The 14075-nt window shown below is 39.4% G+C and overlaps 1 protein-coding gene across 7 annotated transcripts in view; it reads left to right on the top strand.

The window, feature by feature from the left end:
• Positions 1-14075, top strand: part of F8 (coagulation factor VIII) — a 226818-nt gene that overhangs the window by 144050 nt on the left and 68693 nt on the right. For 5 of the 7 annotated variants that reach the window (XM_031364709.1, XM_031364704.1, XM_031364687.1 and 2 more), the window contains 2 exons: positions 2517-2602; positions 11454-11609. In XM_031364709.1, the coding sequence (XP_031220569.1) occupies positions 2517-2602; positions 11454-11609 (242 nt within the window). Of the gene's footprint in view, positions 1-2516; positions 2603-3389; positions 3621-11453; positions 11610-14075 lie in introns of those variants that run through there. The other 2 variants (XM_031364696.1, XM_031364691.1) reach the window with 2 other exon arrangements.

The following is a 14075-nucleotide window of genomic DNA, read 5'->3' as shown; positions in this document are numbered from 1 at the left end:
AACTCAGAAATCCACCTGCCTCTGCCTCCCAAGTGCTGGGATTAAAAGCATGCGCCACCACTGCCCAGAAATTTTTGTTTTCTTAATTGAATATAATATACTTTGATTCTATTCATTGCCCCCCTATTATCCTTTCATACTCCCCTTCCCAGTCTTCCAGTCTACTTCCTCTTCTCAAATATTCAGGGGTGCAGGTAGGAAGGGACTCAGTTTTTTTAAGGGGCTTGCCATTGGGAGTTTGACCATGTTCCAGTGAGTATATAGGCAGCACAAATGGGATTTGTTCTTTTTTTTCCTTTGCTTGGGGGAAGGTCACAATAGTGGGGGCAGGGGACCTGGGAGAATTGAGAAGTGTGATCAGGGTGTATTATGTGAAATTTCCAAATAATCACTTAAAAATATTATTTGAGAAAAAATTTTATTCTACTTATTTGTGTGTGTGTGTATATGTGTGTGTATGTGTGTGTGTGTGTGTGTGTGTGTGTGTGTTTGTCAACCTCTACTTTAAAGGAGAAAAATTACCCTTGGAAAAGAGGTTTAAGTATTATTTATTTAATGTATTAATGGATGGAAACACTATGCTTTTTATTTATTTTTGCTATTTTTTAAATTTCTAGCATTTCTACAATAAATGTACATTATATGGTAAAGAAACATTTTAGTACCACTTGTAGATTGCATATATAGCTCAGTGGTAGAGCACTTGCTTAACACATGCAAGGCCCCAGGTTCATTCCCTAGTACTGCCTCCTCCCAAAGAAAATAGAACATAGACTGAAGCACCCACACTTTGGTCTTCCTTCTTATTGAGCTTCATGTGGTCTGTGAATTGTATCCTGGTTATCTGGAGCTTCTGGGCTAATATCCACTTATCAGTGAGTACATACCATATGTTTTCTTTTGCAATTGGGTTACCTCACCCAGGATGATATTTTCTAGTTCTAGCCATTTGCCTAAGAATTTCATGAATTTATTGTTTTTAATAGCTGAGCAGTACTCCATTGTGTAAATGCACCACATTTTCTGTATCCATTCCTCTGTTGAGGGACATCTGGGTTCTTTCCAGTTTCTGGCTATTATAAATAAGGCTGCTATGAACATGGTGGAGCATGTGTCCTTGTTACATGCTGAAGCATCTTCTGGGTGTAGGCCCAGGAGTGGTCTAGCTGGGTCCTCTGGTAGTACTATGTCCAATTTTCTGAGGAACCAACAAACTGATTTCCAGAGTGGTTGTACCAGCTTGCATTCCCACCAGCAATGGGGGAGTGTTCCTCTTTTTCCACATCTGTGCCAGAATCTGCTAATACCTCAGTTTTTTATTTTAGCCATTCTGACTGGTGTAAGTTGGAATCTCAGGGTTGTTTTGATGTGCATTTCCATGATGAGTAAGGATGTTGAACATTTCTTTAGGTGCTTCTCAGCCATTCCTCAGTTGAGAATTCTTTGTTTAGCTCTGTACCCCATTTTTAATAGGGTTATTTGGTTCTCTGGAGTCTAACTTCTTGAATTCTTTGTATATATTAGCTCTCTATTGATGTAGGATTGGTAAAGATCTTTTCCCAATCTGTTGGTTGCCTTTTTACCTTATTGACAGTGTCCTTTGCCTTACAGAAGCTTTGCAATTTTATGAGGTCCCATTTGTTGATTCTCCTTAGAAGGAGAACAAAATACTCACAGGAGCAAATATGGAGATAAAGTGTAGAGCAAAGACTAAAGGAAAGGCCACCCAAAGACTGTCCCACCTGGGGATTCATCCCATATACAGTTATCAAACCCAGACACTAATTGTGGATGCCAAGAAGTACATGCTGAAAGGAGCCTGATATGGCTGTTTCCTGAGAAGCCCTGCTAGAGCCTTACAAATACAGAGGCAGATGTTAGCAGCCAACCATTGGACTGAGTGCAGGGTCCCTAATAGAGGAGTTAGATAAGGGACTGGAGGCGTTAAAAAGGTTTGCAGCCCCATAGGAAGAACAATATCAAACAACCAGAACCCCCCAGAGCTCCCAGGGACTAAGCCATCAAGCAAGGAATACACATGGCTCCAACTGCATATGTAGCAGAGGATGGCCTTGTCATGCACCAACGGAAGGAGAGGTCCTTGGTCCTATGAAGGCACCGTAGATGCCCCAGTGTAGGGGAATCGAAGGCGGGGAAGTGGCAGTGGGTGGGTGGGTGGAGGAACACCCTCATAGAGGCTGGGGGAGGGAAGATGTGATAGGGTGTTTCTGGGAGGGAGGGAAACCAGGAAAGGGGATAACATTTGAAATGTAAATCAAGAAAATATCCAATAAAAAAAGAAAAAGAAGATAGAACATGGAATATATGACAACAAAAAAACAAATCCTTTAGACAATAATCAATACTCTCATGCTATAAAACTTTTATGCTTTTTTTTTATCTCTTCTGCAGCTAGAATTAACCTTTCTCTAGATAATACTGTTGTTCCCAAGTTTTTAAGATAAATCCAATTGAAAATACAATAATGTAATCTCTCTCTTCTTTCTTGGACAAAGGACACTGGGCCCCAAACCTAGCAAGACTTCATTATTCTGGATCAGTCAATGCCTGGAGTACCAAGGAGCCCTTTTCTTGGATCAAGGTCAGAAAACTTTGAGAAATGTACCAACATTCACCAAGTTCAAAATATTATCATTCTGCAGTCTTTTCCATAGAATATCATTTAATATATGAGGAAACTATAGAATAGAATGACTAAATTTGTTCAAAAATATTCATAAATTAGTCATTTGGAATACAATTTAATATACAGATCCATCCCATTTCTTTCTACTTAGAATCTAACATCAGAATGATTTCTGTAAATTTGAATTTATTAATCTCATATTAGTGGTGGTTTGTATAGATTTGACCCCCATAGATTTGTGTGTTTGTATGCTTGGCTATAGGGAGTAACACTATTAGGAGGTGTGGCCTTATTGAAGGAGGCGTGCCCTTGTTGGAGTAGTTGAGTCACTGTGGGGGTGAGCTTTGAGGACTCCTATGCTCAGGCTCCACCCAATACCCAAGATAGTCTCCTCCTGGCTGCCTTTGGATCAAGGTGTAGAACTCTCATATGCCTGGACACTGCCATGCTTCCTGCCATAAATTTAATGTTCTGAACCTCTGAACTATAAGACAGCCTCAATTAACTGTTGTTTTTTATAAGAGTTGCCTTGATCCGAGTGTCTCTTCACAGCAATGGAAACCTAACTAAGACACTATTTTCAAAACCATGTATTTTCTATGATGAAATATCTCCAACTGAGCAGGTGCCCCTGAGTCCTCTAATGGTCATCATTTTTATACAATATAGGTAGCTTAGTCTTTAATCTTAAAAGCAAATAAATTATAGTTTATTTTATATAATTAAATCTGTCTTTTTTCAGATTTATATCCCTTGGGTATTAGGAAGTATGAACCTAAGATAGTCTACTGTGGTAAGCTAAGATGAACTAATATTTGAGGTAGGTTAGCTCAACATTTTAAAATGTATACAGTCTCTCAGATTATCTTACTTTGCTAGTTCATCAAGAGCAGCCCTCATCAATGGAAATATGATATACATAAAATCACATGTATTATTTGGCATCTTCTAGTAGCCATATTAAAAATGAACATGAAAATCATCTTTTTATTTTTCTTTTTTTAAAGATTTGTTTATTTTATTTATATAAGTACACTATAGTTGTCTTCAGACCCACCAGAAGAGGGCATCAGATCCCATTACAGATGGTTATGAGCCACCATGTGGTTACTGGGATTTGAACTCTGGACCTCTGAAAGAGCAGTCAGTGCTCTTAACAGCTGAGCCATCTCTCCAGCCCCCCATTTTTTTTTTAACGATTTTATTTATTTTATGTATATGAGTACACTGTGGCTATCTTTAGACCCACCAGAAGAGTGCATTTGATCCCATTACAGATGGTTTTGAGCCACCATGTGGTTGCTGGTATTTGAACTCTGGACATCTGGAAAAGCAGTCAGTGCTCTTAACCGTTGAGCCATCTCCCCAAACCTATCTTTTTATTTTAATGTCTCTTTTATGTATGTATGTATGTATGTATGTATATATGTATGTATGTATTATGTATGAATTTATGTGTGTGCATGTGTGTATGCTTATGCATAGCACATGTGGAGACCAGGGTTAAATATCAGTTGTATTTGTCTGTTACTCTCCATATTATGTTCAACAATATTTTTATTTATTCTTTGGGAATTTCAAATAACGTACTTTGAATGTGCCTTCTCCCACAATTCCTTCCATAACCATCCTCTCTACTCTCTCTTACCTTCATACCCAACTTTTGAGATTTCTTCTTTTTCTTTCTACTTTGAGTCTACTTTGTATTGTCCAGCTAGTCTTAGTAGTGGGACCTTCTCTGTATGTATTCAACCTACTGGGTGTTACTCTGGTGAAGAAAGCTGATATTCCTTCTCCCAGCAGCTATCAAATGCCCAAAGTTCATGAGCTCATGGTAGAATTTTACACCCACTTTCCCCAACCCCATGTTGGGATTTTTTCTGGCTGAAGCTTGTGTAGGCTTTGTGCATATTTTTACATTGCTTTGAGTTCATAGGTGTTAGTTACTACCCTGTTGTGTCTAGAAAACACTGTTCTTTGTTGTTATTGACCACCTCTGGCTCTTACAATCTTTCCACCCCACCTTCCACAAAAATCCCTGAGTTGTAGGAGGTGTTTAATATGCATGTCCCACTTTAGGCTGAGCACTCTTATTCTTTGTGTGTTGAACAATTGGAAGTCTCTGTGTTAATTGTCATCTACTGTAAAGAGAAACTTATCTAATGATGGTTGAGAAATACATTGAGCTATGTGTATAGCAGTAAGTCATCAGAAGTAAATTTAATACTATATCCATTTAGCAAAATAATAGTATTAAATCCTCCTCTAGGACCTATGACATATCAAATGTCAGGTTCTTGGACCTTTTAACAGTGCTGGTTATGAGTTCCATGTCATGGAGCAAGTCTTGGATCTAAGCAGAAAGTAATTGGTCACATCAATAGCATTTGTTCCAATATTAAACTAGTGGCCATATATTGTCAGATCAGGCATTATTGTAACTCACAGAGTTCATAGTTGGACAAGATTTTAACTACTTTTCTCCCCTGGCAGTGTACATAGAAAAGTCTAGTACCATTTTAGGGGGCAGGCCATTGAGAGTTTGACCCTGCTCCAGTGAATATATAGATAGTATAAAGTCAATTTTTTTGTTGCTGTTGTCTCTTTCTTTCTTTCTTTCTTTCTTTCTTTCTTTCTTTCTTTCTTTTCTTTCTTTCTTTCTCTCTTCCTTTCTTTCTTCTTATTTTTATTGTTTATTTTTTTGTGGAGTGTAGTTCATGAGAGGGACTAGACTTGGAAGGACTGGGGAGAGATTATAATCAGGGTCTATAGTGTTTGAGAATCAATAAAAGTATTTTATGGGGGAAAAATAAGTATGGATGAAACTTCCATATTAGAACCAGCTTGATTTATCCATGTTCTATGACTCAAGAGTATGGTGTCGGCTGGGCAGTAGTGGTGCACGCCTTTAATGCCTTTAATCCCAGCACTTGGGAGGCAGAGACAGGTGGATTTCTGAGTTCAAGGCCAGCCTGGTCTACAGAGTGAGTTCCAGGACAGCCAGGGCTACATAGAGAAACCCTGTCTCAAAAAACCAAAAAAAAAAAAAAAAAAAAAAAAAAAAAAGTATGGTGTCTTCAGTAATTAGGGTTTACCATCAAGTTCTAGAGGGTAAATAATAACATTAGCAATAGCCTATAATGTTTGGGAATCTATGTGACCTCATTGACTAAGAACTCTAAAATAGGTAACCCATTACTAGCATTGAACTTTTTGTTTGTTAGCTGTGATAGTCAGTAGGAGCATTGGTAACTCCATCTTATCTCTCTCTCTCTCTCTCTCTCTCTCTCTCTCTCTCTCTCTCTCTCTCTCTCTCTCTTCCTGTCTTAGTTTTCTATTGCTATGAAAAGAAACCATGACCATGACAACTCTTAGAAAGGAAAGCTTTAAATTGGAGCTTGTTTACAGTTTCAGTTACAATTTATTTCATTGTTGTCTAGACAGGGAGCACGGCAGCATGTAGACAGACATGGTGCTGGAGACGTAGCTGAGAATTCTACATCTGGATCTACAGGCAGCAGGAAGAGAATGCCATACTTGGCCTGGTTTGTGCTTGTGAAACTTCAAGCTTACCCCTAGTGACACATTTCCTCCAACAATGCCACACTTATCCCATCAAAGCCACACCTCCCAATACCTCCCAAGTAGTGATACTCCTTGATGATCAAGCATTCAAATATATGAGCCTGTGGGGACCATTCTTATTTTAACCACCTCATTCCACTCCCTGGTCCCCATGGACTTATAACCATATCATAATGCATAAATACATTTAGTTCAACTCTTTTAAAATGTATTCTTCTCTTATAAAATATATCCAACATGGCTTCCCCTCCTTTCACTCCTCCCAGCTCTCCCACCTCCCCTTTCCTCCAGATCTACTCTTCCTCTGTTTTCCTTCAGAAAAGATCAGATTTCCTAGGGATATCAACAGGACATGGCATAACAAGATGCAATAATACTGGGCACAAACCCTCATATCAAGGCTGGACAAGGTAACCGTAGGAGGAAAAGAATCCCCAGAGCAGGCAAAAGAATTAGAGACAACTCCTTTCCCATTGTTAGAAGTTCCACAAGCACTCCAAGCTAAACAACCACACCATGTATGCACAGGACCTGGCACAGACTCAAGTAGGTTCAGTGATTGCTACTTCAATCTCTGTGAGCTCCTATGAGCCCTTCTTAGTTAATTCTGTGGAATGTGTTTTCCTCATGTCCTTGACCCTTCAGGCTCCTACAATCCTTCCTCCCACTCTTCTTCAAGGTTTCCTGGGTGTGGGTAACTTGAATATGCTTGGCCCAGGGAGTGGCACTAATAGGAGGTGTGAACTTGTTGGACTGGGTGTGGCCTTGTTGAAGGAAGTGTGTCACTATGGGGGTGTGCTTTGAAACTCCACCCAATGTGAAAGAAACAGTCTGCTCCTGGCTTCCTTTTTTTCCTGATTTATTTTATTTATTTTATGTGTATGAGTACAGTGTAGCTGTACAGATGGCCATGAGCCATCATGTGTGTGGCTGCTGGGAATTGAACTCAGAGCCTCTGCTGGACCCACTCGATCCGTCCCCACTCACTCTGGCGTAATTCACTGTAGCTGCCTTCAGACACACCAGAAGAGGGTATTAGATCTCATTACGGGTGTTTGTGAGCTACCATGTGGTTGCTGGGATCTGAACTCAGGACCTTGGGAAGAGCAGTCAGTGCTCTCACCCACTGAGCCATCTCGCCAGCCCCATCCTGGCTTCCTTTGGATGAAGATGTAAAATTCTCAGCTCCTCTAGTGCCATGCCTGCCTGCATGCTTGTCATGCTTCCTGCCAGGATGATAATGGACTAAACCTCTATACCTGTAAGCTGGCCCCAATTAAATGTTGTCCTTTATAAGAGTTGCCTAGGTCATGGTGTCTCTTCACAGCAATGGATACCCTAAGACACTGAGCCCTGTCTAATATTTATGTGGGTCTCTACATCTACTCCCATCAGCTGCTAGAAGAAGCCCCTCTGATAATAACTGGGCATTGGTTTATAAGTATAGCAGAATATTATTAAGGATCAATTATTTTTTAATCAATCATGCTTCATTCTACCCTAGGTTTCCAAGCCGTTCAGTTTCCAATTGGTGGCCATCCTAGCACTGTTGGGCATGGGATTCCCCTTATGGCTTGGGCTTCAAGTTAGACAAGTCATTGGTTGTCAACTCTCACAAGCTCCGAGCCACCATTGCCCTAACACATCTTGCAGGCAGGACAGGTGTTTTGTGACTGGATAAGTGTCCTGATCCTACCAATGCAAGCCTTTCCAAGTTTCCAAAGATGGCCAGTTTAAGTTCTATATCCTTCATTACTAGGAGTCCTCACAAGGGTCATCTTCATAGGTTCTAGTACGTGTCCACTGCACTAGGTTTAAAGCCCCCATATTCTATAACAATCTCAAGACCCTTAAAAAATCCAAAATTCAAAGTATTTTCTGAGACTCAAGGCAATCTCTTAAGAGTAACCTCTGTAAAATCAAAATCAAATCACATACCACATACTTCCAATACACAATGGCACTGAATATACATTCAGTTTCAAAAAAGGAGAAAGGGGGAATAGTGAGGAAAAATATTGGGCCAAAACAAGACCTAAAACCAGCAGGGCAAACTCCAAATTATGTGTATCTATGTCTGGTGTAAAAACAGTTTTTTGGATCTTGTCTAGATAAAGTTACTATTGCTATAATGAAACATCCTGACCAAAGTAGCTTGGGGAGGAAAGAATTCATTTTCCTATACTTCCACAGCACCATTAATCATCAAAGAAAGTCAGGAAGGAACACAGGGTAGAAATCTAGAAGCAGGAGCTGATGCAGAGGCCATGGGAAACTGCTTCTTATTGTCTTGTTCAGCATGGCTTGTTCAACCTCCTTTTTTTATAAAACCCAGAATTACCAGCCCAGAGATAACACCAATCACAGTGGCTTGGGCCCTTCTACATCAATCACTAATTACAACCCATCTTTTAGAGGCATTTTTAAATAGAGGTTTCTTCCTCTCAGATGACTTTAGCTTACATCTCTAATTCCTTTCATCTTTGTTGACTGCAATGTATTTCTCTCCCTTGGGCTGGTTCTACACTCAGTCTGCAGCTCTCCTTGGCAGGTATCGCACAGCTCTTGCATCTACCACTTCCTGGGGACTCTGATAAAATCTAAGCTTCACTTTCACACCTCCATACAACTGCCTCTCTGACATATGCCTAACCTCAGCAGTTTTCCTTAGCTTCAGAGGGAGATACCACAACCCCCTTTTTTTGTATCCTTGACTCAGACTAGAACCACATGGCCAAAACTGCTAAGTTCTGTGGCTGGAACTTGACCCCTCATTCAATTGCATTTTCACCAGCTTTTTGTTTTCAATGTTTTCCTTCACTGCTTAAGCTTTTCATTAATTCATTTTCACAAGTTGGAAGCTGGGTGGGGTCTTTCCCTAGGCCACCACTCACTCCTTTTATTTCATTTAGCCTTAGGCTTTTCTGTAAACTTTTTATCTTCTTGAGCAATAGACTTAGCTCAGCTCCATTACACTTCCTGATGCTACTTTTCTCCTCAAGCTGTAAATTTTGTATTTTTTATTGCTCAGTTTGTTCCTTTTCATTATAAATCTGCAAAGGAGTAACTACTAATAACCACATGACAGAGTCAATACTAGGCTGTCTTGAAATCTCCTCTGCCAATGACATTAATCCAAAACTCTCTAATTTAGCCTCAGGAAGATTTTTAGCAAAAACCAGCTACATTGTTCACCAAAATATCACAAGAATTGTCTTTGGGCGCTTTCTTAATATTTTCCTATGAAACCTCTTGAACAGGGCTGTCATAATCTACATTGCTCTCAGAACCACTCTCTTCTAAACTCCTAATAGTATGACAGTTTAAGCCACACCTAAAGAGTTCAACTGCTTTCTTAATCCAAAGTCCACATACTACCACAAGTAGCATGGTCAGGCCTATAGCAGCAATACTCATGGTACCAACTTCTGTCTTAGTCAGTGTTCTATTGCTGTGAAGAGACACCATAACCAAGGCTACTCTTATAAAGGGAAGTATTTAATTGGGGGTGTCTTACAGTTTAAGAGGTTTAGTACATTGTTGTTGTGGTAGGAAGCATGCTGACATGTAGGCAGATGTGGTGCTGAAGAAGTGGCAGAGAGTTCTATATCCAGAACCTCAGTCAGCAGGAAGATACTGGGTCTGGTTTGTGCTTTTGAAACCCTAAAGCCTACCCCCAGTAACACACTTCCTCTAACAAGGCTATACCTCCTAAACCCTCTCCAGTAATTGTAATTCCTAATAACCATGAATTGAAATATATGAACTTATGGGAACCATATAAGTTTCCATATGACTTTTTCAAAAAGCTTTTAAATGTTATTTGCTCTCTTCTCCTGGTTTTTCCCACCCCAACCCAAATTCAAACTTTTTTCCATAATTCCCTTTTAACTATTTAACTAGCATGTTCTATTTTCCCTCCTATGAAAGGCTCCCTTCCATGGCCCTTAAAACTTCTACGGATATTCCAAATGAAACATGTATTTCTGAAGATTCAAATCTAACATTCACAAATAAGAGCAAACAAGCAACATTTGTCTTTCTGTCTGGTCTAGGTTATGTCATTAGAATGGTTGTTTTCAGATCCACCCATGTGCTTTAGTATGCCATAATTTCAGTTTTGTAATAGCTAAATAATATTTCATTGTATAAATATGCCACATTTTCTTGATCCCTTTATCAGCTGATGGATATCTAGGCCATTACCATTTCCTGGCTATTATGAGTAGAGTGGCAATGAACATGGATAAGCAGCAGGCAACTCTATGATATAAAATGGAGATTTTTGGATATATGCCCAAGTGTGGTATAACTGGATCATATAATAGTTCTGGTAGTTCTATTTCTAGCTTTTTGAGGAGTCTCCACACTGATTTCCTTAGTGGCTGCATTAGTTTTCATTCCTGGGTTTTTGGTGGGTGCTAAGGTCTAAAGTCAGATTCTCATGCCTGCACAACAACCACATTACTCAATGATCCATGTACTTGGTCCATTAAATTCATCTTAATGAGATTTTACTTAACTAAACTTATCAAAAATAGCATCATTTAGCCCATGATCAATCAGGCCCATCTATTAGGCGATTCTGGTTTATATATGCAGCCCCATGAATATGTGTGAGGAAGAAATGACTCAATGATTTGAAAGTGATCTGGTTTGCCAAGAAGTGGATAGGTAATTCAATAAATACCTTTCTTACTCATTCCTACCATATTGCTTAGTTAGTGTTTACTTCTGTGAACAGATACCATGACTAACACAACTCTTATTGGAACAACAATTAATTAGGGCTGGCTTACAGGATCAGAAGTTCGGTCCAGACAGGAGCATGGCAACACCCACGTAGGAAGGCATGGTACAGGAGGAGCTGAGAGTTCAACATCTTGATCTGAAGGCAAACAGATGAAGACTAGATTTCAGGCAGTTAAGATGAGGATCTTAAAGCTCATGCCCACAGTGACATACTTCCTCCAACAAAGCCACACCTAATAGCACCACTCCATGGGCCAAGAATATTCAAAACAACACACATATGTTCCATGGATTTACATGCATGCTTGGTCACATTTCAACATTAGTGCCTGCTTTCCCTGAATATGCAAGGTAATTATAGCAATAGACTTTTCCTAAGTGGATAACTAATAGCAATGAATACTAATAATTTTAAGTGTATACTATGTACTTTTAAAAATAGATTGAAATATGTTGTTTTAATTGGTAGGTAGATCTGTTGGCACCAATGATTATTCATGGCATCAAGACTCAGGGTGCTCGTCAGAAATTTTCCAGCCTTTATATCTCTCAATTTATCATCATGTATAGCCTTGATGGGAAGAAGTGGCTGAGTTATCGAGGAAATTCCACTGGAACCTTAATGGTATGTAATTAGTTCTTTTATATGAGTACATGAAAAGTTTAAAGATCTTTTGACAGATGATACAACCTACAAGCTCCAAAAATTAATTTTCTTTTTATGAGTTAATATGAATGTTTATGGACATACAAACAAAAAAGTAGAAGTTTTAATACTTTCATAGATGACAGAAATATAGATGTTATAAGTTTAGTCCCTGGGGGCTTTGGAGGGTCTGGTTGGTTGCTACTGTTGTTCATCCTATGGGGTTGCAAGTCCCTTTGGCTCCTTCAGTCCTTCCCCTAACTCCTCCATTGGGGTTCCTGTGCTCAGTCCAATGTTTGGCTACATGCATCCACATCTATATTGGTCAGGCTCTGGCAGTGTCTCTCAGGAGACAGCTATACCAGGCTCATGTCAGCATGCTCTTCTTGATATTAGCAATTTGTGTCTGCAGATGGGATAGATGGGTGGGACAAACTCTGGATGGCCTTTCCTTTAGACTCTGTTCTACTCTTTATCCCTGCATTTCCTTTAGACATGAGGAATTCTGGATTATTATTTTTGAGGTGAGTGGGTGGCCCCATCCCTCAACCGGGGGCTGTGCCTATCCATTGGATATGGTTTCTACAGGTTCTATCTTACCTTTGTTGGATATTTCAGCTAATGTCCTCTCTGATGAGTCCTGGGAACCTTTTGGGTCCCTGGCATCTGATACTTTCTAGTGGCTAACCCCAGTTGCCCCTCCCCTACTGCTGCACATCTCCTTTCAAATTCCTGATCCTCTGTACTTTTCCCCAGTCTCCTCCCATATCTGAACCAGTCCCCCTTTTCCCTCCCCCCCCTCTCCCTCCCAGATCCCTCTCTCCCTCTACTTCCCAAGATTGAGTTTCATACAGTCTGTGAGTTGTATCATGGGTATTCCAAGGTATTTGTTGTTGTTTTTTTTTTTTTTCGGGGGGGGGTGGTACTAATATCCACTTATTAGTGAGTACGTACCATGTGTGTTCTTTTGTAATTGGGTTACCTCACTCAGGATGATATTTTCAAGTTTCATCCATTTGCCTATGAATTTCATGAAGTAATTGTTTTTAATAGCTGAGCAATACTCCATTGCGTAAATATACCTACAGAGTACGCATAGTGGGGATGACCATGGCTCCAGCCCAATAAATAGCAGAGGATTGCCTTATCTGGCATCAATAGGAGGGGAGCCACTTGGTATAGGGACTGCTAGGGCGCTGAGGCAGGAATGCGAGGGCAGGTGGGGGAGCACCCTTATTGAGGCAGGGAGTTGGGGGAGGGGATAAGGCATTTGTGGAGGGGAAAATGGAGAAAGGGATAACATTTGAAATGTAAGTAAATAAAATAACCAATAAAAATATGGAAAAAATAATTAGCTTGTGTTGAGAGTAAAAGAAAGAAATATAGACATTATATTATGAGAATATAAATTTTTCTTATAATTAGCTTGTGTTGAGATTAAAAGAAAGAAATATAGACATTATATTATGAGACTATAAATTTTTCTTAAGAGTCCATACTTTAGTTTGTGAGCCAAAGCCATGAATGGAGATTCACATCTGTCTTTTACATGAAAGAATAGGGAAACCTGGGGAGTTTATTCTCTAGAGGTAAGCTCAAGGAAATTAAATGACATAGATCCTTAACATTCTTGGCTATACTTCTCTAATTTTACACTTCTGATTAGCTATACCCAAAGTGTATTCTAACTTTTTTCTTTCTATGCCCCACATTTTGTCCACTTTCACTTATATGGCTATTACATCAATGCAAAACCCTGTTCCCTCCCACTCAGGCTATAATATTTTCCATATGCTGAGAATATAGGTAAATATGACACAGAAGCTAAAGGTGAAGAGTTACAGAGTGTAGTGACAATTGCCAAAATAGCTCTTGACATGCTACAAAAATACCACAGTGGTACCTATGATAAACATGTTGTTAACAGAACCTGGTAAGCAGAAAACATAATTGTACTAATGTGTTGTGATTCACACACAGAGAAATATATACAAATATGCATACTTTGTTCTTGAAATGCAACTGTATCCAATGTTTAATATGTTTTTTGTTGGTTTTAAGCAAATACTGTTTAACACATATAAAAAGTTTCCTTCTAGCCATGTATAGTGTGGTACACATCATTACTCCTAGCACTTGAAAGTCCAAGGCAGTACAATTGGAACTCTGAGTTCAAGGGCAGTATGGTCTACATAGGTAGTTCCAGGTCAGCCAGGGATACATAATGAGAATTTGTCTAAACAAAAACCCTCTGTTTCTATATTGTTTATAATTAAAATTGAATTGTATCAAATATTTTACCAGTACTTAACCCCCTATTCATATATCATATTTTGAGCATTCGTTTTCCCTCTTGCAACCTCTTTCTAGATCCTCCCATTCCAATTCCTAACTAACTTTATATTCTCTCTCTCTCTCTCTCTCTCTCTCTCTCTCTCTCTCTCT

This window comes from Mastomys coucha, chromosome X (genome assembly GCF_008632895.1).
Source record: "Mastomys coucha isolate ucsf_1 chromosome X, UCSF_Mcou_1, whole genome shotgun sequence".
In the NCBI taxonomy this organism is placed as follows: domain Eukaryota; kingdom Metazoa; phylum Chordata; class Mammalia; order Rodentia; family Muridae; genus Mastomys; species Mastomys coucha.
Note: the sequence above shows the minus strand (reverse complement) of the source record. Positions and strands in the feature narration are given on the sequence as shown.